Consider the following 10246-nt stretch of genomic DNA (forward strand, 5'->3'; position numbering starts at 1 on the left):
TGTATCTTTTAGAGAGCAGGGCGGGGGGAAAAGAAGCCATTGTTTCACCTCTGACCTGTGTGATGCTTGCATTTAATTGTACAAAACTGTCTTAGTGCTTTTTGTTCCTTTCACCTAAATGTGCTTTTTGATTTTAAATAGTGCCTAGCATAGTGTACATAAAATTATATTTTGCTTTTTTCACATAATTACATTTTCAACTGTTGAGTTAGGAAATATTCTTAGTTTGTGCAAGTATTGAGCAAGACAGTCTGAAAAACTGGGAAAGCTTGGCAGATGTTTTGTACAGTATGTTAGTCCTATGATTTAATCTTCAATTATAGCTGGGTAGGGGTCAAAATATTAGCTACCAAGGGTAGAAAGGGAAAGAAATGATGAAAGTTTATTTTATAAAGCTAAGAGCAAAATCAGGTCTGAATTTAATAGAACCTCAGAGATGTGTGTGTTTTTTTAATTAAAAAATATTTGTATTGATTTCAGAGAGGGAGAGAGGGAAACATCAGTGATGAGAAAGAATTATCCATTGGCTGCCTCCTGCATGCTCCCTACTGGGGATCAAGCCTACAACCTGGGCATGTGCCCTGACCAGGAATCATACTGGCAACATCCTGGTTTATGGGTCATTGTTCAATCACTGAGCCACACCGCCCAGGCAAACTACATAGATTTTTTTGAAGAAAACATGTTTGTTTTGTGTGCTAACTCTTAGAATGTTTTTCATTTTTCTCGGTTAATTCTCCCCAACCCCCCTCCTGAATTTGCCTTGTTTTCCTTTTTAAGACTGCTAGGCCAGAAACTGTCACTAATGATGACGAAGAAGCCTTAGATGAAGAAACTAAGAGAAGAGATCAGATGATCAAAGGGGCCATTGAAATTTTAATACGCGAATACTCCAGTGAGCTCAATGCCCCTTCACAAGAATCTGACTCTCACCCCAGGAAGAAGAAGAAGGAAAAGAAGGAGGACGTATGTGTTATTAAATTCTGACAACAGTCATTTCTACAATTTACTTTTTATGGTGTCACTCTTGTGCTTTTAGTACATTTTAACTTTTGAGGGGGAAATAGAAGAATGACTAGCATTTACAATAATTGTACTGTTAAGCCTAATTTGACCTGTTCTACCAATTAACTCCTAATATTTTTACCAAAACATTTCTGTTTACTGTGTTTAAAATGCACTGGCATTTAAGCTTGTACTTAGCTGTGGATTCAAATTGAGTAAGGGAAAAACCACCTTCAGTGATGGTGGTACTTATATTAAGGGTTACAGTAAAATGTTTTTGGCTATGAAGGACTGGCCTTGTTTTACCTAATTATCGTTCAGTCTCTGCTCCAAGCAGGACGCTGGTATCCTTCATTGAAGATTTTTACCCATTCTTTAATTTTTAGCTGTGTCTCCTTATAACCACATCTCATTCCTCTCTATGGACAGTAATGCTATTCAAATTCTAGCTGGAAAACTGTGAAAGAGCAGCACAAGATGACACACTCTTCTGCAGTGTATTAACATAACCACTCTGTCTGACCAAGCTAACTGAACGTTAGGGAGTCCAGGTTGAAAGAAAATGTTTGGCTTTCTTATACTAATTTCTTTTGAATAAACTAAGAGAAATTATGGGGAGTGTCCTTTAAAAATATCAGAATTATTTTATATGCATGGATTGCACATACGTGAAAAAGTAATATGGAACATATTATAATTTAATATCAAGGTTCATATCATTTAGGATTTCATTGCCTTATTAGGCCAGCTTCAATTTTGTTTGTGGCCAAATACATTTTTATTACTTGTCTCATTCTTCCTCACATGGTCATAAATACCTGTCTGGTGAAATGCCGATAGTTGGGAATGGTAATTGGTAGAGTTAGTCAGGTACAGGGTAATTGAGGTTAATGGGAAAGGAGAAAGTAACTAGACATATATGTTGGATATGGATTGGTAAGAGTGGATCAAAGAAATCCTGCTCTACGGCAGGAATTATGGATACATTTTATTGGTATGATTGTTTCCTATATCTGGGTCAAGAAAAAAGCCCCACTAGTATGAGACCCTCCTTATTCTGTTGCTTAGGGAAGTTGGAGGGAGAGGAGGTGGTGGGAGAGGTTGTAGACTGAGAGTGAGTGAAATATTTTTATTATCAAGTAATTTGAAATCAAGAAAATGTCCCAGAAGCAATGCTTATAGTATAAAATAGCATTGTTTTGCAGGTTAATGTGAACTCTTGTGTTTTTTAAAAAAAATCTTTGTGGATTTTTTTGCAGATTTTCCGCAGATTTCCAGTGGCACCTCTGATCCCGTATCCACTCATCACTAAGGTTTGTTTACATTGAAGGCTTTGACAATAAATATGTTCACTGCTGATTGTCACATTTTAAATTCTTGTCTACCAGATTTTTCACTAACTTAGATCATTACATTTGTTACTATATAAGTTCTTTTTATTTATTTACTCTTATCTTTTGTAAGACCTGTACAGAATATCTAACCTTTGCTTTTTATTAGATTGATCTTTATGCATTCCCTCCTGTCCCCTGTCTTTTAGGAAGATATAAATGCTATAGAAATGGAAGAAGACAAAAGAGACCTGATATCCCGAGAGATCAGCAAATTCAGAGATACACACAAGGTAGTATTCTTGTTTTTTTCACTTGATATCAATCTAGACTTTTTACAGAATCCAAAGCAAACAGACAAAAAAAAAAAATCAACCTTACATTAGGATATAAATTTAAATGCTTTTTATAGGTTTAATTGATATTTAGATAGAAACAAATAAGACCAATATCATATTAAAGTGGACCTTGACATATTATATTTAATTTTTTTTTTTTTTAGTTACTGACTACTCTGCAGTCATCTCACTTTAATATGAATAAAAGCTAATTTTATTTTTAGGTTTCAACATAAACATCAAGGTCAGATTTAAACTAGATTCAAGGGGACAGGATAACATACACTGTAGTGTATTTCTGGGGGCATTTATTTAACTTAATCTTAGGAAAACCTTTTCTTTAGAGCTGAGGTTAAAAATTAAGATTTATATTTGTGTAGATTTAATTTGAGAGGGGGAGATTTAAAAAAAGTAGGTCAGTGATTACCAGACTTACCAAATTTTAGATGCATGGAAGAACTGTAAATGCCCATAAAGCTAATCTATTCATTGACCCCCACCATTATGATAGAGATCATATGGTGACTAATGCAAGATGAAACACTCAGCTTGGAAAGTAACAAGGAATAGGATGTAAGTATGAGCTTCTGTTTTTTATTATATTTATGGATGCCCCCTCAGAAAAATATGCAAAGGGGTAACTGGCTTGGAAATGGGTATTTGTGTGTAGTAAATCTCACGAGTTTTGCCTATTGAAAGCTTCTCTCAATGACAGTGCATCTGTGAATGTTCGCTGATGTTGAAGTTGATGCTTTTGGACAGTAAAATGCAAACACTGCATGAAATATATTTTGATGTTAAAGATAGTAAGGTATTACTGGTTCTTCCACATAAGACTGAGTGACTTTTAACTCAGTGAAAAGTTGAATTCATTTTTTCTTTTATTTAATCTTATTTTTTCTTACTGCTTTTAAAATTCCAAGTTGATAATTAATGCCATTGAATTAATGCTGCTGAACACTTATTATCCATGCCCAACCCTAGTTCACATACACAGTGCTTTTTCAGAAATTAAATATGAATAAAAGTACAAATGCAGTTCCCTCAGCTTAATTTTTAGTTAAAGGGATAGCCTGTGGGAAGTCATTTTAGAGGAATACTTTTGGTTATGTTTATTTTCAAACTCAGAGTCTGAGTAAGCTTGAAAACAGTATACAGTTGTGTGTGTGGTTTACCCCCTTTTTGTTATTTGTTAATCCCGGTCATGTCATTGGTAAAGTATGACAAAATCGTGTTTTTTAAAAAATTATTTCAAGATATTTGCTTCAGAGTTTGAGAAGCTGTCAGGCATTTGACTTCCTTAGACTTATTTCACTGTAGGGTGGGCGGGGGAATGTTTTGAATTTCCAAAATGTGCTTTAACAAAAAGGTCAAAATGAAAAACTGTTTTTGTTATTGGGTGGATGCTTAAAGGAAATGTTTAAAACTTGAGTAACAAAAAATGAGCTCAGTGAACCTTTGCATGTTTTGGTATGAGTTTACTAAATAACCACAGACTGTCAGGGTATCAGCGTGGCAGGGGGCGTCCATTTACAGCACGGACGAGTCTGAAGAGAGAATAAGGTAAGATTTATGATTTCTTTCTATTCTTTCCTTTTCATTATTTCACTACTCATACCATTTTAGTCTCCATTTCCTCTTTCTTCAGTCTTTGTCTTAAAATGCATATATGTGTGTGTATCTATTTACCACATATATAATCTTTTAGAAATGCATTATGGACCAGATTCACTCACTTTTTCATTTACTTAGAACAAAAACTTTGAATGAGTTCTGAAACAAATTATTACTTACATAAGTGAAACTATACACCTAAGAAATAAGTAGTGCAGTGAATAAACAAGAGTAAAAAAATTGAGGAATTCTACAAAAGAAATTATTGGAACAGCTAAAGTCTGTAAGTATTTATCTCAGAAATAAACAAATTTCTTTATAAGTGTATGACACTGAGGTAAGTGTTATGTAGTCTAGCCTCATTTTACAATTAAAATTTTTGTAATCCATTAGAACTGTTTGAAAAATTAGAATTGCCCCTTTAAATAGCCTTTAGTTTCTGTCCTCTTTCTACCATTTCTTTTTCTCTTTCCTTTGTAATTTCAATGTATTCAGTATTAGCTTTGCCTGCATTCTACTTTGGTACAGACTGGCACAGCAGCTGAATATATTGATTTTTCATGCATTAGCTTTTCTTTCATAATCCTATCAGTTCTCTGATCCATGAGCAAGAGAAAAAGAGTATAAAAGGTAAGATTGCTTTTTAAAGTTGTTTTAAATGCTTTACATGACTGAGAAAAGAAAAAATGAACATTTTATTGTTACAGTTTAAATTTCATTTCAGTGACTCTAAACATGGAACCAAAGAGATAAATGTGTTGTTTTTGTTTTGTTTTTCCTGTTTGGGGTATTTTTTCTTCTTCTGAGTTTGTATAGAAACCGTGTGGTGCACTGGTAATCTTGTGAGGGTACAAACTTGGTCTGACTTTGTTAATTTGGTTTATTTGTGAACCATGTACTTGCTCTTCCTCCCAGAAACATAGCTTGTAGGCAAGGTTAATCCAGTGTTGGCGATCCATGTCCTAACACAGCATCTGTAAGTTAATACACAATCATTCCTTCCCAGGATGGATTTATCACTGTTGATATATTTTTATTGTCTTATAGGCATAATGGGCACAAATATATTGCTTTTACAGTTAAGTTAAAATTTTTGCTTGAAGTGAGTGATTTTTCAAACTTTTGAATTTGGTGGGCTGTCCATCTTGTAATGGTGGGAGTAAATGTTTCCACAGATAGTGAGGCAGATCTTGGTTGAATTTACCTTGCCTTTTGGAGGGTGGGCATATTAGAAGACATACTATTTAGTTGCGTTACAGTGACCTGACTCTTCTTCTCCACCTCCTTTTTAAAACCCTTAATCACAACCTTTAGGTAGTGGGAAGTTGTGGTTTGAAATTAGTATCCATAATCCCACTGATTTACAGAAATTTATAATGGGAAGAATCACATTTTTGCTAACTGATTGTCTTTTTAGAACTCTATGAACCAACACATTCTTCATGATCATTTTAGTTATATAATCATTGAGTGGCTAGCCACACTTGACACAATCTCCCAGCATCCAAGATTGGAGATTCCTGGTCTGTGTAGAGTATATGGTTTTGCACGAAATCTATCTAGTCTTGTGATTGCTTCAATTTAATTTGTCAAGTAAAACCACAAATATTTAATAGCAAAGTACCAGTGGTTTTTTGTTGTTGTTGTTAATATTGGGCATTGTGCTGGGAAAAATCTGAATACTGGAACCACAGATTAACTCTAAAAGTACTTTTATTGGTTTCTAGAAACTGGAAGAAGAGAAAGGCAAAAAAGAAAAAGAAAGACAGGAAATTGAGAAAGAACGGAGAGAAAGAGAGAGGGAGCGTGAAAGGGAACGAGAAAGGCGAGAACGAGAACGAGAAAGGGAAAGAGAACGTGAACGAGAAAAGGAGAAGGAACGGGAGCGGGAACGAGAACGGGATAGGGATCGTGACCGGACAAAGGAGAGAGATCGGGATCGTGATCGAGAGAGAGATCGTGACCGCGATCGGGAAAGGAGTTCAGATCGGAATAAGGATCGGAGTCGATCAAGGTAAGGCTTTATAGAAGTTATTTTCGTAATAGCTTTAATTGAACTGCAGGTTAGCACTCTGTAGGATGACTTAACATTTATGTGATGAGGACTTCCTTAGCCACAGAGCATGCCTGGCTTGCTGTATAACATGTAAAACATTGGTGAAAATAACAATTTTAATTTTAGGATTACTTTCTGTCTCAAGCCAGTTTTTACAGACTCAGAACATATCAACTGTCCATCCAATGCCCTGGGCAGACAGAATTCTGTTGTCTTTTTGGGCCGTTGGCCTTTTTCTTCTAGTCACCGTTTCATTGAGGTCCATTATACTGGGAAGTCAGTTCTAGTTTTAGCCTCTGGTGTCGATTTGGTCCTCTAGCCCACTGCACGCCCACAACTCACCTCTTATAAGTCCTAGTAATCTCATCTTTTTGTTTTATTTAGAAATTTTTCTTAATTATATTGATTTCAGTTGATTGATCTCAAATTCTTTAGGAATGAGGGAGCAAAAATGAGCAAAGGAAGGAAGAGGAAAAGGGAGAGTAGAAGGAGAGAAGAGAGAAAAGCACATCTTTTTTTTTTTTTTTCAAGCTAGTTTTCAAATACACATTTTTGGCTTGCAGATTTTCCATCTGATTGTACCTGAAGGGAGGTCCCCTTTAAGTCAGTTAATCAGTTACTGGAACTGGAAGTTTAGTGCTCTTAATCTTTAGTGGGCATTAAAATTCTTCTTTTCCATCTCCCCTGGAATAACCAGTATCCTTTTGACTATTATTGAGAATTTTACATATATAAAATAGTGTCTTTATACTTAAACTACAGAACAGTGTATTTTTTCATATATACTATATATTTGTATTTAGATTCATGGCATTATATCATATACTGCAATTTGGTTTTATTGTTTCAAATTAAATATTTGAGAACTTTTCATTGCTCCTATAGTTGTAATTTATCCGTGTAACATGACAAAATGCTCTTTTCTCCGCACCCTTTATCACCTTCATTCCTTGACTACAAGTGAAATAAACTATTTTTTAATATGTTCATTAGCCTTTTGTATTTCTTTTCTTTTTAAAAAAATATATTTTTATTGATTTCAGAGAGGAAGGGAGAAGGAGAGAGATAGAAACATCAATGATGAGAGAGAATCATTGATCGGCTGCCTCCGGCATGCTACCTATTGGAGATTGAGGCTGCAACCCGGGCATGTGCTCTTGACCAGAATTGAACCCAGAACCCTTCAGCCTGCAGACTGACACTCTATCCACTGAGCCAAATCAGCTAGGGAAGCCCTTTGTATTTGTTATTTCCAGGGTTTCTTGGTTTATTTTCTGAGATACCAATATGCATTAACACCGAATTCAGAATTTGGGGCTAGAATTCTATTCTGTGCCTCTGATGAATATAAAGGAGTTTACAGTTTTGCAGAAATGAAATGCTGAATTCTGGCTTGTCTATTTCATAATATATGTTCTCTACCTTGGTTTTTAAAGGAAAACAAAAAGAATGACAGAATTTTAAAAATCTTTTTTTTTATGTAGAGAAAAGAGCAGAGATCGTGAAAGGGAGCGGGAGCGGGAAAGAGAGAGAGAGAGAGAACGTGAAAGAGAAAGAGAGCGTGAACGAGAAAGAGAGCGTGAAAGGGAACGGGAGCGAGAAAGAGAAAAAGACAAGAAAAGGGATCGAGAAGAGGATGAAGAAGATGCATATGAACGAAGAAAACTTGAAAGAAAACTCCGGGAGAAAGAAGCTGCTTATCAAGAGGTAAATTGAGGAAATGCTTATATTGGTAAAGTTGGGTACTTAGTAGCTTATGCAAAAATTTTAGAACCCTGTGTATATTTTTAAAGCTCTGACAATTTCGTTTTTAGCGCCTTAAGAATTGGGAAATCAGAGAACGGAAGAAAACCCGGGAGTATGAGAAAGAGGCTGAAAGAGAAGAGGAAAGGAGAAGAGAAATGGTAATAATCTAGGTTAAAAATAAGTGATTTTTAGATATAAATGAGGTCAAATCGTTCTCAGCATAATATTATTTGTATATATTTCAAATAACCTTGAGACACTTTCAGTACACCAAAATCTTTATTCCCTTCTATTTTTCACATTTTTTGCTATCTATACCAAATTATCTTTTGGTATTCTTTCAAAGTAAATCTGTCATAGAGTAATATATAAAATGAGAATTTATAGAACGTTCTCTGATTAAGAATCTGCAACATTTTTGAATTTGAAGAAGAAGCTTTGATATTCTGTATTGGTTGGTACATTGGGATGGATGAGAGTGTCCTGAGAAGACTTCTGGTTTTATAAGTCAAAATTGTCTTTATATAACATTTATGGATTATAGGTTTTCCTTCGGTTACTATTTATTATTTTTACTATATAATACGTAATCATAAAAAATACGTCTTTTTTTCACATTTGCTTTGTTTGATAAACTGTAACAGTGAACAATTGGTTTAGGTTGTTACTAAGTAAAATGTCAAAAATATATTTTATCATAGTATTTGCTTCAGTAGTATGTTCCATGTGTTCTGTCTTTACCAGAATTTCATGAAAGTTTCTTTATCTCCAGTTTGGAGATTATTCTTCCAAAAACTTCACTGAAGTTAGGAATCTTCTTCAAATAGTTTTGAACATGAGACATAGAGGGAATTTTTGTAAGTAACCAAAAGGGTGCATGCAGCAACTAGCTAGATAGTATGGGTGTTCTGAATAGTACATCCACTAATGTCATAGAATTATTTAAAATACTTCTTATTTCCCTGGATTGTAGCTCCTGTTCTAGAATTTCTTTTTCATCCCTAGGTTAGAAAGTAGGAAGAGAATAATATAGTAAAAGACATAATTATTTGAAGAAATAATTGTGGAATAGGTTTAAAGTGACTTTTGCTTCCTATAAGCAAATCTGAAACCTATCTTTCTAGAAAAACATTTCCTATTAATTTTTTATTTGGAAACTTAGCAGTTATTTGCTTATTATAAAAATGTTCCAGTAACAGAAATATCGGATGTAAAAAGTGGAAGTTTCTGCACTCTTATGGAGTGATAACTTACGTTTGTTTAAGTATTTACCTTGTGGGCCCTCCTGTGTTTTATTTAGATATTTGTATTGTCATTGCTACTTGATAATCTACTTTTATTCATTTGACAAATTTTGAGTGTACATTATATCCCAGCCTTGTGCTAAGTACTGGGCATACAAGAATAAACAATGCTTCTAATTTTGAAATAAGTGGGTAATATTGTCAGGGAGATAAGTTACTTACTATAGCATGTGTGAGAGTGTTTAAGATGGTAAAGGTGTGTTCACAGTATTTTTGGAGTACAGAGAGAGACTGGGGGAGGAGCTGGTCATGGATAAATTATTAGATTGGGGAAGTCTTTATAGAGAGGTAACATTTGAACTGGATGAAGTGGTTAAAATTTTACTGCAGTCAGAAACCTACCATTACCTGCTTTGTAGTTGTTGATATAATAGATGTAGATTATATATGTATACATATATAATTGTTAGGTTTAACTGCTATTAAATATAATATTTGTTGTATATTTGAAATTCCAAAAGTAGGAATAAGAGGTTTGTGTACTCAAAGTGAGATAGGCATTACCTTTAAATTGATGCATGAACATGATTTAAATTTTTAATCCTGCATTTCATAAAAAGTACTTACAGTATCATTTACAAATGAAAATGTGTAAAATATTTTTGTTCAGTTAACAAATTCAGTAAGATAACTTTCAGTTTTGTTTACTGATTTGCTTAGGTTTCATTAATTAGATAATTACTGTACTTTTAAGATTATATTCAGGGAACAAATTTATTATAGCATACTGTCTGTGGTTTTTATTTTACAGATAAGTCCTAATTCTGACTTGTCTTATGAGTAAAAGACATATATACTGTTATTTATTTACATTTAACATATGAAGTATATGAGAATTATAAAGTTCAAATG

The 10246-nt window shown here is 34.0% G+C and overlaps 1 protein-coding gene across 1 annotated transcript in view; it reads left to right on the top strand.

Annotated features, from left to right (window-relative positions):
- RBM25 (RNA binding motif protein 25) overlaps nt 1-10246 on the top strand; it is a 45527-nt gene that overhangs the window by 21819 nt on the left and 13462 nt on the right. The window contains 6 exon segments of the mRNA XM_023761398.1: nt 781-966; nt 2265-2318; nt 2546-2629; nt 6016-6302; nt 7829-8051; nt 8159-8322. Coding sequence (XP_023617166.1) covers nt 781-966; nt 2265-2318; nt 2546-2629; nt 6016-6302; nt 7829-8051; nt 8159-8322 — 998 coding nt within the window.

The sequence above is a fragment of the Myotis lucifugus genome, unplaced genomic scaffold (assembly GCF_000147115.1).
Source record: "Myotis lucifugus unplaced genomic scaffold, Myoluc2.0 scaffold_207, whole genome shotgun sequence".
NCBI lineage: Eukaryota > Metazoa > Chordata > Mammalia > Chiroptera > Vespertilionidae > Myotis > Myotis lucifugus.